Below are 26007 nucleotides of genomic sequence, written 5' to 3' on the forward strand. Positions count from 1 at the left end.
TCCAACCTGACACCTGGAAAAACTGACCAGTGTGTCCACTTTTTACTCTCTGCAACACACATATTTCTTTTCTTCTCTGCAGCTTATTCCTGTCTTCTCTTGATCCACTGTATCTGTTTTCTCATTGTGTGTGTGTCTACTGGTTTGGCAAAATAATCAGTTATTTTAGAACAACATATTTGTTTCAATTGATATAATTTGTATATATATATATTAATTTCACTAACCATGTGAGTGAAAAATTCCATTGTCTATTTGACACCCACGGCTTCTAATGAAACAATACTTTAGTTGGCACATCAATGATTCCAAGGGCTGTCTAAGTTTCTATTTAAAGGTACAGAAATGGGGTATTGCAAATGCACAGCAGAGCGGTGAATTTCAAACACCACTAGAATATTTCTGCAATAAACCAGTGTAATGTCTGTTTAATTTCCCCCTAAGCGAGTTACAGAGATTATAAAGGGATATTTAACTTTATGAATTCCTAAAGTGACCTTGCAGTATCGGCAGACCTCTCTCTATCAGTTTAACAAAATTAGATTTAAAGCATCCAGACCATTGTAATTAGTCCCAGGTAACATATGAAATTGTTCCCATACTATTCAAATGCTCTTGTGTTTCTAACAATATTAAATCACTTAAATTTGTTCTGTATGTAAGTAAAATAAGACTTTATAGAACCATTTTGTATATATTTATTATATGCATCATTCATATGTTTGACTTGCATTTTATGCATCAAGGATGCTATACAATGATATAAAACAAATAAATAATTATATAGAGGGTGAATGTCACTAAAATCTTTCAAAATAGATATAAAGATTACATGAGCATTTTTGAATCAGTTCATCCACACAATTAATCTATGTGAGACCTTCAGATTAGAGCTATGAAACCTCCAGCATATCCAGACACCATTGTTGAGAATCACTACAGAAGGTCAACTATTCTCACAAATATAGCTGATATTATGACATTATTATGGAAAATATTGCAGCAATGCTGCTGACCTGTTCTTAAACAATTATTTAAATGAAACTCTCAGCTACTATTGGCTGATCCAACATCAGTAACCTTTCAGTCCACATTTGGCATATTAAAGTCTCATAACTATAATCTGCTTACTCTTTTTCAATGCTTCTTTAAAATATATTCTAACTATTTATCTTGACTTGGGGGCCTATAAATTACTTACATCCTAATCTTCCCACTCTAGTTTCTATAGTTACTCATACATTTTCTACGGTTTTCTCCGTATACTTTAGTAAAGTTTCTTTAATATTTTATAGATGTTTCCCCTTGAATAAAAAAACAACTCAACTTGTTTACATGTTGAACAAATAACTACCTGTTCTTGATTTCCCTATGCATACATTTATATTTGTACACAGACATATTGGTTAATAGGCACATTTTGTACATTCTCACATTGGTTTAGATTCCAATACTCGATAGCCTGGGCCACTAAGGAGCTTTCTGACACAGTGAATATACCTAATAATTGTTTAGGCAAACTATCTGAACCTATAAAAGCCAAATAATTCAATAAAACAGTGTTATACTTAGAAAATATATCAAAAGTGTAAAAACAAAGGGAATGTTTAACCAATGCACAATCCCACCATTAATGCTTGCCACTGTATGAATGAATAATAGATTTATTCCAGTAAAAGATTACCTCAAATTAGGGTCAACCTCTAATAAAGTGAAATAAAAGTTCCATAGTGTAGTTCTTTTCAAATAATTGATTAAAGTGTTGCTAGCAGCGGTACTCACACACATTTGAGCTTCAATAGATTAATCAGCCCAAATTTCACAGGGGGTTCCAATTTATTAAAATTTAAAACCAAGTTAATACAATCACTAAAGGTTAACCACTAAACCACAACTATAAGACACTACATACGTTGAAATCAGCGCTAACCTTAGCATCTCTTGAGGTAATTGTCCAGTTACAGTTTGCCCTTCGTCATACATCACAAGGGATAAGCAGAAGAATAGTCGGAGGCAGGCAGACATCAGTACACACTTGGGCAATGTCAGGTTTGAATCAGTGGGCAGAAGGGTAAAACAAAGTCATACAGTGGTCAGTACCATTAAGATAGCTCTGGCTGAAATCATCAAGCAGGTGGGTAGTCAAGGCAGTACAGAGGCAGAAGTTGGCAACAATATGGCAAAAAACATTGATTCTGATGGAAGGGATTTTCATACAGCAAAAAAGGATGCAAGCATTCTGACACCAAATTTGACACAATGATGTTAGAGAAGTTAAAAAAGACATTACTAATAAACCAGAAGTCATGAAAGATGCTCCCTTTCCCAAAGGACCCCAATGGAACCAATGCAAAACACTCAATGATGGGCTAACCTTTTCAGTTAACCAGGCAGAACAGGCACCTACTATAACCTTAAGGGGCAGAATTATCTAGCTTCGAATGGAGCTTAATGCCCCTGTTTCCATGCAAACCTTCAGGCTCACCAGAAACAGCAGTTATGAAGCAGCAGTATAAAGACTGCTGCTCCATAACTTGTCTGCTGCCTCTGAGACTGCAGTCTTCAATCCGCATGATCCTATATGACCGGGCTGATTGACACCCCCTGCTAGCAGCTGATTGGCCACAAATCTGCAGGGGGCAGCATTGCACAAGCAGTTCTGGTGAATTGCTTGTGCAATGATAAATGCTGACAGCGTATGCTGTCGGCATTCAGCGATGTCTGTTGGCCATGATACGCTACAGACATTGGTAAATCTACCCCTAGGAATCAAGGATATGAGATACCTCAAAATCAGGATGTCCCTTTACAGGCATGGAGGGGGGCTTTGAATAGTCCATGTGAACTTGTTATGAGCAACTGGTTTTAAAAGCAACATGTAGAAAAATAGGGTGGATTTTCATGGAAGGAAGCACGAGCAACCAAAATGAGACCAGATTAATTAGCTAGTTTCACTTGGATGTACTCCTCCATGGATTTGGTTTTGGCTTTGGAAAGGGGATAAGTCCTCCCTTTAGGAAGTGGGGTTCCGGGAAAGAGGTCGATCTTGCAGTCATAAGGATGGTGGGGTGGCAGCACGTCGGCTGCTTTTTTCTCAAATACATCTGCAAAGTTTGCATATACCGAAGGAAGGTCTGGTGGCGTCTGTATACTGGCTGTGGGGATGCGGGGCAGAGGAGTGACTTTAGCAAGGCAGGAGTGGAAACAGGAGGTAACCCAGGAGGCCAGTTGTCCTTCAGCCCAGTCGAACTGTGGATTGTGTACCCGAATCCAAGGAAGACCAAGTATGACAGGCTGTGCTGCGGAATGAATAACCTCAAACTGCAGCTGTTCGGTATGAAGGACTCCCACAGTCATGGTTAGGGGTGCTGACTCAAAATGGATCAACCCTGAACCAAGGGGGGTGCCATCCAGAGTGGTTATTTTGAGACATTGTCTTTTCTGCAACAGAGGTAAACCAGCTTGAATCATGAAACGGTGATCCAGGAAGTTTCCAGCTGCCTCTGAATCAATGAAGGCTTAAGTGTGGACTGTATTCTGAAGGAAGGTAAGGGTAACAGGTACCAGTATCCAAGAGGAGTGAGGGGATTTAGTAGAGATCATGCTTAGAGGTACCCCTGTGTGATCCCCTAAGCAGTGGATTTTCCCAGACGAATGTCACAGTCCTTTAGTTGGTGGGTGTTGGACCCACAATAAAAGCATAATCTAAATCTTCTTCTTCTCTGTCTTTCAGACTCTGAAGGTTTGAAGGAGAGATCCTTGGGTTCCTCCACTGAGGTAACCGGAAATGCTGAAGGGGTAGAGTCTAGGCTGATATATAGCGTTATAAAGTCATCCAAAGAAGAAGGGATAGCACGATCAGTGAGTTCATCTTTGATGCGTTCATGCAGACCCCTCCTAAAGGCTGCCTTCAGAGCACTGCCATCCCAATTGGTTTCAAGTGCCAAAGTGCGAAACTCAATGGCAAATTGTGCCACAGTTCTATTGCCCTGGAGGAGATCTAGGAGAGAAAACTCTGCAGCAGGGGTATGGCCAGAAGTACCAAAAACAGAAGACAATGCAGAAATTAAATCATCAGCATCATGCAGGAGTGGAGCATTCTGTTCCAAAAGGGGAGAGACCCATGCTTGGGCCTTGTCTTTCAGTAGGGAAATGATAAAGGTGACCCTTGACTGGTGAGACTGAAAGGTGTGAGGATCATTGCAGAAGTGAAACCTGCATTGGTTAAGAAAACCCCCGCAATCAGAAGTACCTTCATACTTGTCAGGCAATGGTATCCGGGGAATACTTCCAGAAGCAGAGGAAGAGGTCGCAGTGCTAGGAGTAGGGAATGGCAGTGAACGAACAGGAGCGGTATTCCTCGCTGTAACCAGTAAGGAGAGCTGAACGGTTATACCCTCCAGCTTGGAATCCATATTCTGCAACTGTGTGGTATAGGTTCCTAACATTTGTCCCTGAAGATAAACAGCTTGTGCCACCTCATCTGGCTCCATGTCCAAAGTATAATGTAATGCTCGTGGGATACACGTCTTGTTATCCCAGCGTTGAGCCGGAATAATAGGGAATATCCCAGAGCAGAGAAAGCTAGCAAGATGAGGAGAGCTGCACTCACCAGAGGCAGGACAGTCCCCAGTGACAACGGCAGAACAGGGCAAGGCAAATCACTGGAATGGTCAGACATTCAGGATTTGGCAACAGTAAAGCAGTCCAAGGACAAAACACTAGAATGGTCAGTCAGGCAGGGTTTAGCAGCAATATATCAGTCCAGCAATTTAGGGGTTAAACAGGTAGAGTAGTCAGACAGGCAGAGTTCAGCAGCAGTGTATAGATCCAGCAATTCAGGGGTATGGCAGGCAGAGTAGTCAGACAGGCAGGGTTCAAAACACAGCAAGGCAAATAAGAAGAAAAACGATCTATCACTCCCAGGAGTACACAAAGTAACACCTATACTTGGACAGTGATAGAACATTTGGAGGAGGCTTACATGGGTGCAGTACTCGCGCCACAGGCGTCCGGCCTGGCATCAGGAGAAGGGAGTGTGTGGCGATGATGTCAGTGCCGCACGCATCCAACCCGACACAGCCCCTGACAACGAGTAGGGAAGGAGATGCTGCACCCCTAGCAACGGCTAGAGTGGCGCAGCGTTACATGGCCCACTTGAACTTTCTGGAGGAAACAATAAAACAGATTATATAAATAGGCAAGAATGATGGATTTAATCTTCTTTTGAGGATCATCTTCAGTTAGGAACTATCAGGAACATGCATCCTCTTCTAGAGCCAGGGATGCATGATAAAAAAAAAAACTTAAAACCTTCAGTAAAATATTTTTCAACGCCTATGATTTAACCTTTTAGCTGACTGTACCTATAATAAGAACTTATTATTATCTGTTAGAATCAAGAAAGAAGTTGCTGTCCATTACAGAATATATCTCCAGTCAGACAAGGCCAATTGGATTGACATTTCCTTACTATCAACATTGTAGTGCAATGCAAATGGAGACATTTTTTGTTGTTGAGAAGTTATGGGGTGCATTTTAACAGTAGCAAAAGGGTGCTTTAAAATAAGCACACAAATAAGAGTACCAATGAATATTTGAAAGGCTTTGAATGATTCAGAAGGACAGTCCTTACAGAAAGCAGTGATGTTTGGTGAGGTCAGAGGCTGGTGAGACACTGGCTATGATATGCCCAAGAAACACATAAATGAGCCCAACAGAGGCAGCTTAAATTTACACATAAATTGGCAGGTTGCAGGTCCAATTCCTTGCTATTATTAGTTTTGCTTCATTCTCTTGGTATCCTTTGTTGAAGGACATGTCGCAATGCACTACTGGGTGCTAACTGAACATTAAATGAGCCAAATACAAGAGGCATATATGTGCAGCCACCAATCAGCAGCCAGCTCCAAGTAGTATATTGCTACACCCGAGCCTACCTTAGTATTCTTTTCAAGGGATACCAAAATTAAAAAAGCAAATTAGATAATTAGACAAATGTAAAATGTAACATTGTTTAATATTGTATTGTCTATCTGAAAGATGGAAGAAAAATGTTGTGTTTTAGGCTCCTTTAACGTTTTAAAACGAATTACCATCATTTTTACTGCAGCTATTCTCCAATAGTCAAACTCCATCCACAATTTTCCTTATTTGGAGAAGACAGTCTGGGCTTTATTCCTCAGACAATAAGGCTAGCCACTGTCATAAAATTAGTATAAAGAGTTTTTCAGCTGTTATCCAGTAAAGCCAATTAGGGACAGATATGTAGCTGGCATAGCCTTGAGAAGTCAGCAAGGCTCATTCCATGTTCTGATAATTAAAAATTTCTTAATTTTCAGTGCTAAATTACATGAGAGAGGGGGCAAAATAAATTATGAAAATATATTGCAAAGTTGTATCATTATTAATAACTAGGAAGGAATGCTTTTGTGTACTTATAGGTTTTTAGCCTATACAAGGTTTGTGTATTCATAGGTTTATAGCCTAAAAAGAGGTTCTTGCAAATTGCAATTACCTCTTTAAAGGGTACAAACCTATGAATACTAAATATACAGCAGCCTCACAGTATACAGCATATATTTTATACTAATGATGATAGTATTATTGTTGGGTGATATTGTTCAGTCTTTATAGCTGACAAAGAAGACCAAATCTATTTATTGTATCCAGTAATAGGGTTGCTGTAGCAGTACTGACTAAATTTATATGTCATGACTACAATACCACACTACTACTAGTAGTAAGCACACATTGAGCTGTAGGAGCCCTTATATTTAGCCTCCCCATAGAAACATTCTTCTATGCTGTCCTCTGAAGCTTTCATGTGTATAACTAACCAGGCATATAGTGCCAATAAATATTGCTAGCACATGCTCACAGACATATATGTGAATAAGAAAGGACACATACTGATGTGTCTCATGAAACACAATACTGAATGTGAGAGTAAAGCCAATAAGTGTCACTATCACATGATCACAGACATATATGTGCACAAAGAGGGCAAACAACTATTGATGTGGCTCATGTAACACAATACTGAATTTGAGAGTAAAGCCAATAACTGTCACTATCACATGCTCACAGACATATATGTTCATATGCAGTTCCCAGCTTCTTCTCCAGCCCCTCAGCTGCTCCGCCTCTTCTTCCTACCTAGACTAGTTCCTCCTCAGTGCTTAGCCCTACCTCCTCTAGTCCAGTGTGACTGACAAATGATTTGCTCCCCTAAGAGGCAGCTATGAGAGCTGCCTCAATTAGGGCCTTATTGGCCAGGCTTAGCGTTAGCCACCCAGTGTGCAGTGTTGGTGCATGTGGCTCATAGGCAGCTAGTAGTCATGATGCATAATGGAGAGGGGCAGAACATTTAGAAGGATTATTTTCCCCCATATGACAGTGCCTCCCCTGACTGATTGTCCCTGATGGAATGATCCTTTACAAGTAAGGGTTAATAATGAGCCAATAAGAATGGAAAATCATTTAATAAATCACATAAAGTAATTTATAAAACTGTCAAACAACTGAAGTCTTTTCAGAGTTATGAATTGTGGACATGATTTTATAGAAGATAGCTCCTGAAGGTCAATTTTAGACCAATCAGGGTTGACTGTTTAACCCAGAAAGGGTATACAAGACTGATAAAAGCACATTTTATGCCTAGCACAGGGATAGTGTGCCTACAACCATTGAAGAACCATTCTGGTTGAGATGTTAAGATTTTATTTTTGAAAATTTCAGTATATGATCCTGATATCCAATGACAACTTTGTTAAATTAAGATAGCTCCAAAATACTTTATTGACTAAGCACTGGAAAACATCCTGAGCATTACATAAGCAAAAAGGTATCACAAGGTATTCATTTTTTTCCAAAGCAGGTGTTAAAGGCTGCCTTCCATTCATTGCCTTCTTTTATAGCCTCCAACTTACAGTAGTCTCTCAGATTTGCAAGCACAATTCCTCCATCCTTGCCCATCACCTCTCATCCATGTTTTCTTTTTAATATATGACACTTTTCCAAATCCTGCTACACTTTTTCAAACCCCATTTGCTAACTCTGTAAAAAATTTAAAAATGCATGCCCTGGCCGAATAATGAAAAATTAATTTTGACATTCATGTTTCTTTAATTGGGAAAAAAATAAAAGTCCCAATAAACTGATCAAAATGATTGTAATCTAGTGCATCATTATATATGCATGTGCCCATATGAAAATGATATAGCCATACAAACAGTTATGTAACTGTCCACTATGCATGTATGCATATTATAGAGCATTTACACCTGTCTTTTCTTGCAGATCATTTTTGAAGCTGTGTCTGTTAAAGATCACTCTGGATACATTGCTGTAGACGAGGTCCGGGTGCTAGCTCATCCTTGCCGTATGTATACTCTATCTTTGCCTCATCCTATAACATTCACTATCCTATTTTGTTATACGCCAGTTTTGTTACATTGCTATTTTTATTACCCCATTATCAGTGATGTATTTCAATCCTGTAATGCCCTAGGCCTTTAATACTGTGCACAGCTGTCCTACTCAGGGGCAAAATTACAGGGGTCTCCACTGCTAGCGTGCCCATGCTATTAGGGGGCCCACAGATTTTAGAGCAGTTTTTTTTACGATGCTCCATTTTTTCTAATCACTACTAGAGGTCGCTAAACTTGTGGTGACTTAAAAATAATTGGGAAAAATAAAGTTCTACCAGAAAGCAAGATGTTTGCTGATCTATGTATTTTTATTAGTGCTTTAGTGTTTGTTATGGGGTCTTTGCCACTCCCTCTTGTGTATGAGTGTGTGCGTGTGTGTTTGTGTATGTGTTTGTATACGTGTGTGTGTGCATGTGTATATGTATGTTTGTGTGTTTGTATACGTGTGTGTGTGCATGTGTATATGTATATGTATGTTTGTGTATGTGTTTGTATACGTGTGTGTGTGTATGTGTATATGTATATGTATGTGTGTGTGTTTATGTATGTGTTTGTATAGGTGTGTGTGTGTGCATGTGTGTGTGTATGTGTATATATATATATATATATATATATATATGTGTAGGTATGTGTGCATGTGCTTGTGTGTGTATATATATGTTTGATTGTGTGCATGTATATAATATGTAATATTAGCTCATTAGCTATGCTTTGGAAGAGGTGCTGTTCCAATGAGGGGGGCTTGGCTCCATATTTTGCCCTGGAGCCCAGCTAGCTCTAGTTATGCATATGGGCCTACCTTTTTGTTAGCTATACTTATATTAATCTTCCTTAGCTTTTATGTTATAGCTCCTTAATTCTTTGCATCAAAATTCTAATGGCAAGATTACAAGTCACGCATCAAAAGTTTTCTGTGCGTAATGTGGTCTTTTCACAATTAATTTCCATTGCGCAGCTATTACAAGTTTTGAACAATAGTGATTTGCCTTTTACTAAACAATCCTTTCCGCGCTTGAAGAACTGTAGTTAACAGTTTTCCACAACATAAAAGTTTCACAAAACACTTCAAAAATACATTACAAAGTACAGTTGCACTCATATTAACACTGTCTAATAACAATTAAACAATATCATTAAACAATTTCTCAGAGGGATTTTCAATGCGATATTCACATATAGATCTTGAGAGATATATATATATATATATATTTATATATATATATTCATATATATATCAAGCTATACATAGATATATCAGTCCAAAAATCATCACATACATAGGGGTCGAATTATCAAGCTCTGAATGGAGCTTGATGCCCCTGTTTCCATGCGAACCTTCAGGCTCGCCGGAAACAGAAGTTATGAAGCAGAGGTCTAAAGACCGCTGCTCCATAACTTGTCTGCTGCCTCTGAGGCTCTGGTCTTCAATCCTATACGATCAGGTTGATTGACACCCCCTGCTAGCGGCCGCCAATCTGCAGGGGGCGGCATTGCACAAGCAGTTTACCAGAACTGACAGTGTATCATGTCCATCCACACTGTAATAAATCGGCCACATAGAGTGTATTTTTTTAGAAATAAATAGAACATATTCCATTACAAAAACATTTTCTAATATGAAATATGTGTTTTTTTATTGTACACTTTTCAGAATACGTCAAAGGCTTTGCGCAACATAGTTTTTTTTGTGTTTTTGATTTCTCCATTGACTTCTATAGGGAATATGTGAACGCTTACGCAATTTGGCTGTTTAGATTACATGGCTTAACGCTCACACAAAATAAGTTAGTTTGCAATTTGTAATAGCTGTGCAACCCCTGCGCGCGACTTGTAATCTTGCCCTAAAGGTGGTCTCACAAAGGGAGAAGCTGACAGAATTAGGAAGAATATTAAGAGGTACAATGTACAAAAATTCTGTATATATCATGAAATATTGCTATTTGCTATTTGCATGAAAAATTCTGTAGTTAAAGCTGTTCATTTTGAAGCTAACAGGAAGTGCAAATGAGCCTTCAGGCCTTATTACTTAATAGCTGCTAGTGCAAACTTTCTTGTTGGACAGTGTCAAGCAAAACAAACAACATTAAAAGTTTTTTTTATCTCTGAGTTAGGAATAAAAATGGTTAAACATTTAACTTAGTCCTAAGTGATTGTCTGCTGCACCTTCAAATTTGCCTAGTTGGTTTATGCAGATCCATTTACTGCTTCCATTTTGTTTTTCCCCTATTTGCCTCTACTGTTCATCTCCTGAAACTGATCGCTTTGCTTACAATATTTATGTGCAAGCACTGTGCAGCTCTGTTTTTATAGCTGAAATAGGTTTTAATATATTTGTTTTCATTGTAGTTTTAGTATTATGAAAAGTGTACCAGTTTGTTTTTTTTTATTGAAAAGGTTAACAAAAAATAACAATATATTGTCAAATCCTCAATAAAACTGGGTCTCTCAATTTGTTCACGTTGCCATGTTACCTCTTGTGACACAAAAGATTCAGTGTGTTAATAAGGCTGCTGTGATCTTTAGTACAGCCTCAGGAGACAAAGTCTTGTACATTGTTTAAAAAGCCCTTCATTCTGTAGGATTTGTGTCTTGTGCCCTAGACTGAAAGGTTTTTTTGTATCTTCGCCTCCTTACACACAATCCTTAGAGGCTGTGGCTAAGAAACATACAATAATTTATTGTTCCACTAGTTAAAGACATGATTAAATTAATGATGACTGTGAAACGGGATGCAATAAGCTCTGAAAGAGCAATATCACATAAATTTGGGTTTCTTTAGCTGCATGATTTTTTATTCACTAATGAAACAAATCTTACTTCTACATAAATGTCTCCTCTCTTGATTACGCACTAACTGTTGTGAGCAAGCGACAAGGGCTATATTGCAGCTCTTTGTGTGTGTCAAAAGGAGCTTGAGTGCAATTGAATTTAACGCACATCAGGTTAGCGTGATTTCTGGTTAACTGTTATGTGAGACAAAAAAGTTGTACAAAGTACATCAAAAATACATTACATTCAGTTACAGGCATAAGGGTTTAAAGATATGAGATCTCAGGTGTTTAATAAAAATGCAGGCAAAGGGCTTTAACATTAATATATATATATATATATATATATATATATATATATATATATATATATATATATATATATATACAGGGAGTGCAGAATTATTAGGCAAGTTGTATTTTTGAGGATTAATTTTATTATTGAACAACAACCATGTTCTCAATGAACCCAAAAAACTAATTAATATCAAAGCTGAATAGTTTTGGAAGTAGTTTTTAGTTTGTTTTTAGTTATAGCTATTTTAGGGGGATATCTGTGTGTGCAGGTGACTATTACTGTGCATAATTATTAGGCAACTTAACAAAAAACAAATATATACCCATTTCAATTATTTATTTTTACCAGTGAAACCAATATAACATCTCAACATTCACAAATATACATTTCTGACATTCAAAAACAAAACAAAAACAAATCAGTGACCAATATAGCCACCTTTCTTTGCAAGGACACTCAAAAGCCTGCCATCCATGGATTCTGTCAGTGTTTTGATCTGTTCACCATCAACATTGCGTGCAGCAGCAACCACAGCCTCCCAGACACTGTTCAGAGAGGTGTACTGTTTTCCCTCCTTGTAAATCTCACATTTGATGATGGACCACAGGTTCTCAATGGGGTTCAGATCAGGTGAACAAGGAGGCCATGTCATTAGATTTTCTTCTTTTATACCCTTTCTTGCCAGCCACGCTGTGGAGTACTTGGACGCGTATGATGGAGCATTGTCCTGCATGAAAATAATGTTTTTCTTGAAGGATGCAGACTTCTTCCTGTACCACTGCTTGAAGAAGGTGTCTTCCAGAAACTGGCAGTAGGACTGGGAGTTGAGCTTGACTCCATCCTCAACCCGAAAAGGCCCCACAAGCTCATCTTTGATGATACCAGCCCAAACCAGTACTCAACCTCCACCTTGCTGGCGTCTGAGTCGGACTGGAGCTCTCTGCCCTTTACCAATCCAGCCACGGGCCCTTCCATCTGGCCCATCAAGACTCACTCTCATTTCATCAGTCCATAAAACCTTAGAAAAATCAGTCTTGAGATATTTCTTGGCCCAGTCTTGACGTTTCAGCTTGTGTGTCTTGTTCAGTGGTGGTCGTCTTTCAGCCTTTCTTACCTTGGCCATGTCTCTGAGTATTGCACACCTTGTGCTTTTGGGCACTCCAGTGATGTTGCAGTTCTGAAATATGGCCAAACTGGTGGCAAGTGGCATCTTGGCAGCTGCACGCTTGACTTTTCTCAGTTCATGGGCAGTTATTTTGCGCCTTGGTTTTTCCACACGCTTCTTGCGACCCTGTTGACTATTTTGAATGAAACGCTTGATTGTTCGATGATCACGCTTCAGAAGCTTTGCAATTTTAAGAGTGCTGCATCCCTCTGCAAGATATCTCACTATTTTTGACTTTTCTGAGCCTGTCAAGTCCTTCTTTTGACCCATTTTGCCAAAGGAAAGGAAGTTGCACACCTGATATAGGGTGTTGATGTCATTAGACCACACCCCTTCTCATTACAGAGATGCACATCACCTAATATGCTTAATTGGTAGTAGGCTTTCGAGCCTATACAGCTTGGAGTAAGACAACATGCATAAAGGGGATGATGTGGTCAAAATACTCATTTGCCTAATAATTCTGCACTCCCTGTATATACATGTCCAAATATGTATGTATGTATATATGTATGTATGTATGTATGTTTGTATGTACAGTATATATATATATATATATATATATACTCTTCAAAAAAAACTTGCACTCGCTGGTCTTTAAGTAGCGAGCAGTGTATAATGTGACGTTTCGGTAAAAAAACTGTCTCCTTCCTCAGACTTGAGGAAGGGGAGCGTCATCCCCGAAATGTCACATTAAACACTGCTTGTTACTTAAAGTGAAAGTAAATCCTAGTGTTTTACAAATGTTAGGATTTACTATTGAAACAAATAAAGGGGACTGTCATTCATGAAGTTTAAGATACTTCATATAGAAAGCTCCTTTATTTGTTTCAATCGATCGCCGTTCTTAGCTGCTACATCAGCCCAGGGCTAAAAAAACGTTTTCACCTCTTAGCCAATAGCCGTGCGGTAAATCCTACTTGGCGGCGGCACCCATGGGAGCTAAGAACTGCAACCGATTGAAACAATTAAAGGAGCTTTCTATATGAAGTATCTTATACTTCATGAATGAAATTCCCTTTTATTTGTTTCAATAGTAAATCCTAACGTTTGTAAAATGCTAGGTTTACTTTCACTTTAAGGACCAGAGAGTGCAAGCCTTTTTTGAAGTGGATATTGTTAAGCTCGCACCCTGGCAGCTATCTGATTAAGCGAGAGTGCACTTCCTAGCTGAATATATATATATATATATATATATATGTGTGTATTTATCTATTTATATATTTATATGTGTGTACATATGTATTTATCTATTTATATATTTATGTGTGTGTACATATGTATTTATGTATTTATATATTTATATGTGTGTACATATGTATTTATCTATTTATATATTTATATGTGTGTACATATGTATTTATCTATTTATATATTTATATGTGTGTACATATGTATTTATGTATTTATATGTGTATATATGTAGTTACAGACATATATACACAGAAATATATATATAAACATATATATAAGTGCATTGGAGCCGTTTGCAGTCAAGTAGCTGAAAACATGTAAAATAATATTTATGCAATATTTATATTAAATAAAGTGTTTATACACTGTACAGTGTTTGTACTGTATATATTTAAAGAGATATAGAACCCAAATATTTTCTTTTGTGATTGAAACAGAACATACCGTTTTAAAAAAAAAATCCAATTTACTTCTATTATCAGATTTGCTTTGGTCCCATAATATTCTCTGTTAAAGAGGTACCTAGGTAGGCAACTGGAGCAATACATGGCAGTAAACAGTGTTATTATCTAGAGCTCTTGCAAATGGATAACATGCGTGCAAACCTGTTGTTATAGTGCTCCAGAAATGGGCTGGCTCCTAAGCATGCATCCCTGTTTTTTAAACAAAAGATACTAAGAATACAAAAATTGATGATAGAGTAAAATTAGAAAGTTGCTTAAAAACTTATGGTCTATCTGAATCATGTAAGATTTTTTGGGGGGTTTCAGATCCCTTTAACATTCCAATGTTTTTCACTTAGGGGAATATGCTCTTAATATGTTTTTAAATAGATATTACTATACAGTATTTCTGCATATAGCTATATATATATATATATATATATATATATATATATATATATATATATATATATACAGTGAGGCCTCGGTTTACGAATTTAATTCGTTCTCCGGGTCGTTTCGTATTGCGAAAAATTCGTAAACCGAAACACGGTTTCCCATAGGAATGCATTGAAAATCAATTAATGCGTTCCGGAGGTCCGAAAAAATTCAAATAAAGTGTCCAAAAAATGCTCCAAAAGGCTCCAAAAGGCTTAACAACTTGCTGCAAATGGCTCCAATGTCTCCAAAAGGCTCCACAACTTGCTGCAAATGGCTCCAAAAGGCTCAACAACTTGCTGCAAAATGGCTCCAAAACCTCTCCAACACCTCCACACTGGTACCCAAACTTCATTAATTCAATCATACTTGAGTATGCAGGGGGCACAGGGGCCACTGGTTTCGTATTGCGAAAAATATTCGTAAACCGAGGGGGGCAAACCGGCATTTTGTTTCGTATTGCGAAAAAAATTTGTAAACCGAGTCAATTTTTCTTCAAATTTCGATTTCGTAAACCGAAATTTCGTATACCGAGTCGTGCGTAAACCGGGGCCTCACTGTATATATATATATAACAGAACAAAATGCTTGCACTCACTGGTCTTTTTATGAAAAACTTTTACTTAGAACAAAAACTGTGACGTTTCGAGGACAATATCCCCTTCTTCAGACAAACGCGTGCATCAAACAATAGTGACTTTATACAATGTTGCAAACAAACCCCTCCCCCCAATTAGAGCAAAAAACTGCCAAACAAGTAACCATGGTGACCTATGGGTCACACTATAAACAATCAAGTGTTAACATATTATTAGAAAATTATGTATAAGCCATCCTGGCTCCAAAATTAAAAGTGACTGCCCAGGTGCTGTATAGAGGAACTGTGGAAAAATAGAAACTGAGGCGGATAACACACAGAACAGAAAAAGCGGAATGATAGTGTACATTCGGTCATTCAACTAATGCTTTCAACTCCATATCCATCAAACAAGGGGAGCATTAACTCAGTAATGGAAGGTTTAAACACTCACCAGGGGAGACACGTCCTTGATCGCTACAGACCCATACCACTGCAACACCACACAACGCCGTGTACAGAAACCCTGAACTAGCCAGGTCAATCACGTGGGGGGCGATGAGCCAATCACAGGAATTGTGTACTGTTGCCATGGTGATTGATCGCACCGAGCCATACACAGCAGCTGCGGGACTAAAAGGAACAGATAATCACACTGTCAACAAAGATTTATAGTTTTAACGTGACAAATATACCCACATACACAGGGGGTATAATCATAGAGGATCAGCCAACACAGCTAAGAGAGTCACCCATACCACCTTACATATCATTAGATCTTACGAAACAGCTACTGTAAACGTATGTACACACACCACCATAAATACCCATACAAACTAAATGCTGGGGCTAGTGATATTAGTTACAAACCTCAACTGCGTAATCAATTACAAAGCGCATATACATTGCGCCCTTTAAGTTGATATGTCGGATTTACTAACTAGATAGATTGCTGGCAATGGAATGTGGCCAAAATAGACCCATCCATGCCACGATAGGGGTTCACCTAAGCATTTTTCATCCATTCGGGAGCACATTCATATAGTGAGAAAATATTAGAACATGCAAGTACCAAGACCCACTATTCACCAGTGGGGACTATTAGCAGAATAGGCAGCAAAGGTGTATATAGGTTAGTACAGCACCAGTGGAGATAATTGTTGCATTAAATGATAAGTGGAATCTCTTGGTCCGTCATAAGAGGTTAGAAGATAATGACATTCAGCAGGAAATGTCCATCAGAGCAGCGTACATAGCTACAGAAAGCAGTGCCAGTCAAACATTGTGTTTAGTCCATGGGGCTGCAAGGTGTTTAGCCGGAAGATCCACTTGGCCTCAATCTGTAAGAGAAGTGTATCTCTATCACCCCCTCGCCTTAATGGGGGGACATGGTCTATCAAGGTGAATCTAAGGTCCTGGAGACCGTGGCCTTTTTCCACAAAATGCCTAGCCACAGGTTGGTCGCTTGAACCCTTTTTAAGGGATGTCCTAATGGAAGACCTATGGTTGGCGAACCGAGTTCTGGCATCATCAGTGGTTTTACCCACATAAAAACGCCCACAACTGCAGTTTAATAGATAAACCACATGTGTGGTAGTGCAGGTCAGCACATGTCTAATCTTATATCTCTGGTTACGATGTGGGTGGCCAAAAGTGGCCCCTGTGATCATAGAATTGCAGGTAGTACATCCCAAGCACCTGTAACATCCCGGTTTCTTTTTTCTTCCTGATAACCATGTCTCAGCAGTATAACAATGAGTTGGGTCAGTCAACATCAAAAGATCTTTTAGATTTTTGTCTTGTTTATACCCCACTCTGGGGTGTTGCCAGCCATTAAAAGGAAGTCGAGGATCACCCTGTACAATGTGCCAATGTTCACGCAATGATTTTCCCAAAGATCTAGTTAAGGGGCTGTATACAGTCGTAAAGGTCAATCTCTGCTCGTCTTTACTCCTAGTAATGGTTAAGGCACGGTTCTCATTCTCAGCTGTCACTCTACTCTGATGAATCAAGTGGGGGTTGTATCCCCTTTGTGTGAAGCGTTGCTGCATTTCCTCTAGTTGTTGATCTCTTCTAGTTACATTACTGTTGTTCCTAATAGCCCGACAAAGTTGGGCTTTCGGGATTGCTTTGAGCAGTGCTGTTGGATGGTTGCTGGTGGCGTGTAGAATTGAATTTCTGTCTGTAGGTTTTCTAAACAAGGAGGTTCCTAGTTGGCCATTATCCATTTTAAAGATGTTCAGGTCAAGGAACTCAATACTTGACATGTCATACTTCAACTTAAACTTTACCGGATTAGAAAGGGAATTGAGATACGCAAACCATGTCTCCAGCTCGGGTACTGTACCTCTCCAGACAATCAACAAATCGTCTATGTACCTTTTATAAAATAGTACTTCAGGTTTCTGGTATATCTCCATCACTGATGTTTCATAATGCTCCATATAGATGTTGGCTAGTGAGGGGGCCACGTTCGAGCCCATGACCATTTTTTGCAACCACTGGTGAAGAACAGGAGGTCCTACCTAAGGGATTCTACAAAGCTCATTGAGGATATTAGAACCATTACATTCGAAGAGCCGTACATTCTGGTAACGGCAGACGTTAACAGTCTATATACAATCATCCCGCATGAAGCAGGGAAACAACGTGTGTCTGATGCCCTAGACAGATATCCCTATGTTGGTCCCCCTAGAGATTTTCTCATCAAATTACTTGATTTGAGCTTGAGGCTAAATTACTTCAGGTTTGAGGGCAGGTACCATCAACAAATATCGGGTATGGCCATGGGCTCGAACGTGGCCCCCTCACTTGCCAACATCTATATGGAGCATTATGAAACATCAGTGATGGAGATATACCAGAAACCTGAAGTACTATTTTATAAAAGGTACATAGACGATTTGTTGATTGTCTGGAGAGGTACAGTACCCGAGCTGGAGACATGGTTTGCGTATCTCAATTCCCTTTCTAATCCGGTAAAGTTTAAGTTGAAGTATGACATGTCAAGTATTGAGTTCCTTGACCTGAACATCTTTAAAATGGATAATGGCCAACTAGGAACCTCCTTGTTTAGAAAACCTACAGACAGAAATTCAATTCTACACGCCACCAGCAACCATTCAACAGCACTGCTCAAAGCAATCCCGAAAGCCCAACTTTGTCGGGCTATTAGGAACAACAGTGATGTAACTAGAATAGATCAACAACTAGAGGAAATGCAGCAACGCTTCACACAAAGGGGATACAACCCCCACTTGATTCATCAGAGTAGAGTGACAGCTGAGAATGAGAACCGTGCCTTAACCATTACTAGGAGTAAAGACGAGCAGAGATTGACCTTTAAGACTGTATACAGCCCCTTAACTAGATCTTTGGGAAAATCATTGCGTGAACATTGGCACATTGTACAGGGTGATCCTCGACTTCCTTTTAATGGCTGGCAACACCCCAGAGTGGGGTATAAACGAGACAAAAATCTAAAAGATCTTTTGATGTTGACTGACCCAACCCATTGTTATACTGCTGAGACATGATTATCAGGAAGAAAAAAGAAACCGGGATGTTACAGGTGCTTGGGATGTACTACCTGCAATTCTATGATCCCAGGGGCCACTTTTGGCCACCCACATCGTAACCAGAGATATAAGATTAGACATGTGCTGACCTGCACTACCACACATGTGGTTTATCTATTAAACTGCAGTTGTGGGCGTTTTTATGTGGGTAAAACCACTGATGATGCCAGAACTCGGTTCGCCAACCATAGGTCTTCCATTAGGACATCCCTTAAAAAGGGTTCAAGCGACCAACCTGTGGCTAGGCATTTTGTGGAAAAAGGCCACGGTCTCCAGGACCTTAGATTCACCTTGATAGACCATGTCCCCCCATTAAGGCGAGGGGGTGATAGAGATACACTTCTCTTACAGATTGAGGCCAAGTGGATCTTCCGGCTAAACACCTTGCAGCCCCATGGACTAAACACAATGTTTGACTGGCACTGCTTTCTGTAGCTATGTACGCTGCTCTGATGGACATTTCCTGCTGAATGTCATTATCTTCTAACCTCTTATGACGGACCAAGAGAGTCCACTTATCATTTAATGCAACAATTATCTCCACTGGTGCTGTACTAACCTATATACACCTTTGCTGCCTATTCTGCTAATAGTCCCCACTGGTGAATAGTGGGTCTTGGTACTTGCATGTTCTAATATTTTCTCACTATATGAATGTGCTCCCGAATGGATGAAAAATGCTTAGGTGAACCCCTATTGTGGCATGGATGGGTCTATTTTGGCCACATTCCATTGTCAGCAATCTATCTAGTTAGTAAATCCGACATATCAACTTAAAGGGCGCAATGTATATGCGCTTTGTAATTGATTACGCAGTTGAGGTTTGTAACTAATATCACTAGCCCCAGCATTTAGTTTGTATGGGTATTTATGGTGGTGTGTGTACATACGTTTACAGTAGCTGTTTCGTAAGATCTACTGATATGTAAGGTGGTATGGGTGACTCTCTTAGCGGTGTTGGCTGATCCTCTATGATTATACCCCCTGTGTATGTGGGTATATTTGTCACGTTAAAACTATAAATCTTTGTTGACAGTGTGATTATCTGTTCCTTTTAGTCCCGCAGCTGCTGTGTATGGCTCGGTGCGATCAATCACCATGGCAACAGTACACAATTCCTGTGATTGGCTCATCGCCCCCCACGTGATTGACCTGGCTAGTTCCGGGTTTCTGTACACGGCGTTGTGTGGTGTTGCAGTGGTATGGGTCTGTAGCGATCAAGGACGTGTCTCCCCTGGTGAGTGTTTAAACCTTCCCTTACTGAGTTAATGCTCCCCTTGTTTGATGGATATGGAGTTGAAAGCGTTAGTTGAATGACCGAATGTACACTATCATTCCGCTTTTTCTGTTCTGTGTGTTATCCGCCTCAGTTTCTATTTTTCCACAGTTCCTCTATACAGCACCTGGGCAATCACTTTTAATTTTGGAGCCAGGATGGCTTATACATAATTTTCTAATAATATGTTAACACTTGATTGTTTATAGTGTGACCCATAGGTCACCATGGTTACTTGTTTGGCGGTTTTTTGCTCTAATTGGGGGGAGGGGTTTGTTTGCAACATTGTATAAAGTTACTATTGTTTGATGCACGCGTTTGTCTGAAGAAGGGGATATTGTCCTCGAAACGTCACAGTTTTTGTTCTAAGTAAAAGTTTTTCATAAAAAGACCAGTGAGTGCAAGCATTTTGTTCTGTTATATCTAAGTCTTACTAGCACCCTGGCAGTCGGCGATAAGTGAGAGTGCACATCTTCGCTATAAATATATATATATATATATATATATATATATTTACACAAAAAACATATTATATATATACAGTATATATATATATATATATATATATATATACATACAGTATATATATATATATATATATATATACATAGAGAGAGATAAATATATAAGAAAAATAGAACATATTCTACCATGTGATTGTGAAAATAATTGGGATGTCAAATATTTATAATTCATGCTGGGTTAGCGCAATCGGGTTAGCGCGCAGGTAAGGGTATTAGTTTTTTTTCACTTTTCAAACTCCATTGAGGTCTATGGGGGAATATGTTAACACGCACGTATTCGAAGCTCAGCTTTTTGTGCACTTCAGGTTAGCGCTCATGCCCAAACGTTTTACTTTTAACTTGTAATACGAGGGCAACCTGATGCACACAAAAAGTTTAGGAGCAAGTAGGAGCGCTAATTTGCACTCCAATCGTAAGCTAGCCCTTAAAAGGTTACCAGCCACACTCTCAACCAGAGCTGCTGCAAATTAATTTAAATATTTTTTTTTTTAACATGTTAACTTTCTCCTCATTATTTCTTCAAATAGGCTTCTACAATTAACTCTGCTTAATTATCTTGCAAATATCTTACTATTATACTGGAGGTCTTAATGAGCGAGCAATAATTGTGAAAGTGTTCCTAGTGAAATTACCCTAAATCCATAGAAAGGACAAGTCCCACCACTTAGTAATGTTACATACAGACACAGGCACACAGGCATACAATAAGACACACACATGCACTTACATATTATGCAGGTATACACTCACTTCACACACATACACTGTGCACACACACAAATTACAATGCATGCACACACTCACCTACATATATGCACACACAGATGCACAGGCACACTGCTCTAGCACACACATACAAACACTATACTGCATGCACACACATAGGCACACTACTCTGGCACACACACACAAACACACACTATAATGTATGCACACAAACTACACTGCATGCACACACTCATCTATACATATGCACGCACACATACACAGGCACACTACTCTGGCACACACACACATGCATGCACAACAAAACACACATAAATGCATAACCACACACAAAGCTATAAAAGCACCCACACAGTCTCTTGCTAGTTTATACCTGATTGGAATTGTATATTGCGCATTTTAGAAATTTAGACTGAAATCACAGACTGGATTAAGATTGAGATGTTAATTTCATGCCTACTTAGAGAGCTAGAATGTAAACGTCTCTCTTCTCACATTGTAATTTCCCCCATAAACCAGCTAAGCACTTATCCATTTATAAGTAGGTGAAAGAAAACTCTAAAATATTCTAAGAAATAGATGAAACATGACAAGATATATATCCACAGTCATGTTGAGTATCATGATCAGGAGAGCTCAGTGTCTTGTGATTCTGGAATGTGATACATTTGTAAGAATAAGTATGACAACACATATTGTAATGTGTTATTCATTGATGCATACATGTCTTTATTTATATGGGGACTTCAATAACATGATAAGTACATTCAGTTTTAAATAGTAGAATTTTTTTAATAGACAGTGAGGGAAAAAAATATTTGATCCCCTGCTTATTTTGTATGCTTGCCCACTGACAAAGAAATGACCAGTCTATAATTTTAATGGTAGGTTTATTTGAACAGTGAGAGACAGTATAACAAAAAAAAAATCCAGAAAAAAACACAAAACATGACTTAGTACTTGGTGGCAAAACCCTTGTTGGCAATCACAGAGGTCAGACGTTTCTTGTAGTTGGCCACTAGGTTTGCACACATCTCAGGAGGGATTTCGTCCCACTTCTCTTTGCAGATCCTCTCCAAGTCATTAAGGTTTTGAGGCTGATGTTTGGCAACTCGAACCTTCATCTCCCTCCACAGGGATTAAGGTCTGGAGACTGGCTAGGCCACTCCAGGACCTTAATGTGCTTTTTCTTGAGCCACTCCTTTGTTGCCTTGGCCGTGTGTTTTGGGTCATTGTCATGCTGGAATACCCATCCACAACCCATTTTCAATGCCCTGGCTGAGGGAAGGAGGTTCTCACCCGAGATTTGATGGTACATGGCCCCGTCCATCGTCCCTTTGATGCAGTGAAGTTGTCCTGTCCCCTTAGCAGAAAAACATCCCCAAATCATAATGTTTCCACCTCCATGTTTGACGGTGGGCGATGGCGTTCTTGGGGTCATAGGCATCATTCCTCCACCTCCAAACACGGCGAGTTGAGTTGATGCCAAAGAGTTCGATTTTGGTCTCATCTGACCACAAAACTTTCACCCAGTTCTCCTCTGAATCATTCAGATGTTCATTGGCAAACTTCAGACAGGCCTGTACCAGTGCTTTCTTGAGCAGGGGGACCTTGCGGACACTGCAGGTTTCAGTCCTTCATAAAATAGTGTGTTACCAATTGTTTTCTTGGTGACTATGGTCAGCAGCCTTGAGATCATTGACAAGAGCCTCCCATGTAGTTCTGGTCTGATTCCTCACCATTCTCATGATCATTGAAATTCCACGAGGTTAGATCTTGCATGGAGCCCCCGACCGAGGGAGATTGACAGTTATTTTGTGTTTCTTCCATTTGCGAATAATCGCACCAATTGTTGTCACCTTCTCACCAAGCTGCTTGGCGATGGTTTTGTAGCCTCTTCCAGCCTTGTGTGGGTCTACAATCTTGTCCCTGACACCCTTGGAAAGCTCTTTGGTCTTGGCCATGGTGGAGAGTTTGGAATCTGATTGATTGATTGCTTCTTTGGACAGGTGTCTTTTATACAGGTAACAAACTGAGATTAGGAGCACTCCCTTTAAGAGACCATCAGGTAATGGCTCAATCTGTTTTTAAAATGCTGGTACATTGAGAATATCTAGTTATGCTCCACATGCACTTGCAGAGAAAAAATAAAATATTAAAACAGTGATAACATTTACTAGAAGCATTTTTGCCTATTCATATACATTGCAAATATGTGTCTATTCAAAGAAGTAATTCATCTATGTGCATTTAAATTTTGACCAGAATGTTCCTTAAACCAATCAGGATTCCATATGGGTAGGCTCACTCTCAAAACTGATTAAATAGGATGGGTTTTAAATGGTGGTGTCATGCAGGTGAGATTTCTGATTGGGGATCAGTGTAGGGAGATAATACGAAGATAAGGTGAGGATTTTGTAATAGGACAGTTAGAAAAATGATGACCTCTATGTCAATGTTTTTTACTGGCAGAAGGGTTGGCCCATCTGCAAATAGGGTTATTTGCTGTGAGTAATTAAATATGTACCATTTATTTGTGGTTGCAGGGTTTGGCTTATTGGTGGTTGGGGTTAAACTGAAGTGGTTAACTCAATGTATAAGATAATTTATTTTCATTTTTTGTGTTCGTCTTCATAAAAGTAGTTGTATGACTGTTCATAGCAGGTGAGCATCGTGAGCTACTTCACAGAAAAGTGACAGTTATAAGATATATTCACTATCACTTTATACTGACTGCCATAAAATGTCATAGCTGACACTATTACTTAGATGCTGACACAGTACTTGCACTGCTCAACTTCTGAGTCCTTTGAGTGTGATGACAACATGTCACTATAAAAAGCAGCATACATAGAATCTATGTACAATCTATAATCTATGTATTCTGAGTGGTAGTTTACTATTTTGCGGCTAGATTACGAGTTGTGCGTTAGGGTAAAAAAGCAGTGTTAAGAGGTCCTAACGCTGCTTTTTTACGCCCGCTGGTATTACGAGTCTTGAAGGTTTACGTAAACTTCATAAAATCTTTTTTCTATGGGACTTCCATAGCGCTGATATTACGAGTCTGTCCTGGGAGGCCAAAAAGTGAGCAGTACACCCTCTACTTCCAAGATCCCTAATGCATTTAAAAGTCAGTAGTTATGAGTTTTATGGTACAACGCCGTAACATAAAACTCATAACTAAAGTGCTAAAAAGTACACTAACACCCATAAACTGCCTATTAACCCCTTAACCGAGGCCCTCCCGCATTGCAAACACTATAATACAATTTTTAACCCTTAATCTGCCGCTCTGGACACCGACGCCACCTACATTATATTTATGAACCCCTAATCTGCTGCCCCCAACATCACCGACACCTACATTATATTTATTAACCCCTAATTTGCCACCCCCATTGTCGCCGCAACCTACCTACACTTATTAATCCCTAATCTGCCGCCCCCAATCGCCGCCACTATAATAAACATATTAACCCCTAAACTGCCGCACTCCCGCCTCACAAACATTAGTTAAATATTATTAAACCCTAATCTGCCATCCCTAACATCGCCGCCACCTACCTACATTTATTAACCCCTAATCTTCTGCCCCCAAAGTCACCGCCATTATACTAAATGTATTAACCCCTAAACCTAAGTCTAACCCTAACACCCCCTAACTTAAATATAATTTAAATAAATCTAAATAAAAATTTATATTATTACCTAAATAATTCCTATTTAAAACTAAATACTTACCTATAAAAAAAAACATAAGCTAGCTACAATATAACTAATAGTTACATTGTATCTAGCTTAGGGTTTATTTTTATTTTACAGGCAAGTTTGTATTTATTTTAGCTAGGTAGAATAGTTATTAAATAGTTATTAACTATTTAATAATTACCTAGATAAAATAAATAGAAAAGTACCTGTAAAATAAAACCTAACCTAAGTTACACTAACACCTAACACTGCACTATAATTAAATAAATTAACTAAATTAACAACAGTTAAATCAATTAAATTAAATTAGCTAAAGTACAAAAAAACAAACACTAAATTACAGAAAATAATAAACAAATTACAAGATATTTAAACTAATTACACCTAATCTAATAGCCCTATCAAAATAAAAAAGCCCCCCCCAAAATAAAAAAAGCCCCTAGCCTAAACTAAACTACCAATAGCCCTTAAAAGGGCCTTTTGCGGGGCATTGCCCCAAAGTAATCAGCTCTTTTACCTGAAAAAAAATACAAACAACCCCCCAACAGTAAAACCCACCACCCACACAACCAACCCCCCAAATAAAATACTATCTAAAAAAACCTAAGCTCCCCATTGCCCTGAAAAGGGCATTTTGATGGGCATTGTCCTTAAAAGGGCAGTTAGCTCTTTTGCAAGCCCAAACCCTAACCTAAAAATAAAACCTGTTAAAATCTGACAGCGCTCAACCTTGTGTCTATAGCTCCTAGTATTGTGGGTACCAGCGCCCCCAAAAAGGTGAATGTAGTGCTAAAAATAAATACACAGAGCGCCTCCTAAAAGGCTAAGACACTAGTAGTGACAAGATTATTTAAATAAAAAATATATTGAAATTCTATAG

The 26007-nt window shown here is 38.9% G+C and overlaps 1 protein-coding gene across 1 annotated transcript in view; it reads left to right on the forward strand.

The window, feature by feature from the left end:
- The window catches only part of PTPRT (protein tyrosine phosphatase receptor type T), a 415529-nt gene that overhangs the window by 10172 nt on the left and 379350 nt on the right, over nucleotides 1-26007 (forward strand). Inside the window, 1 exon segment of the mRNA XM_053716292.1 lies at nucleotides 8302-8383. Within this exon segment, the coding sequence (XP_053572267.1) occupies nucleotides 8302-8383 (82 nt within the window).

The sequence above is a fragment of the Bombina bombina genome, chromosome 1 (assembly GCF_027579735.1).
Source record: "Bombina bombina isolate aBomBom1 chromosome 1, aBomBom1.pri, whole genome shotgun sequence".
NCBI lineage: Eukaryota > Metazoa > Chordata > Amphibia > Anura > Bombinatoridae > Bombina > Bombina bombina.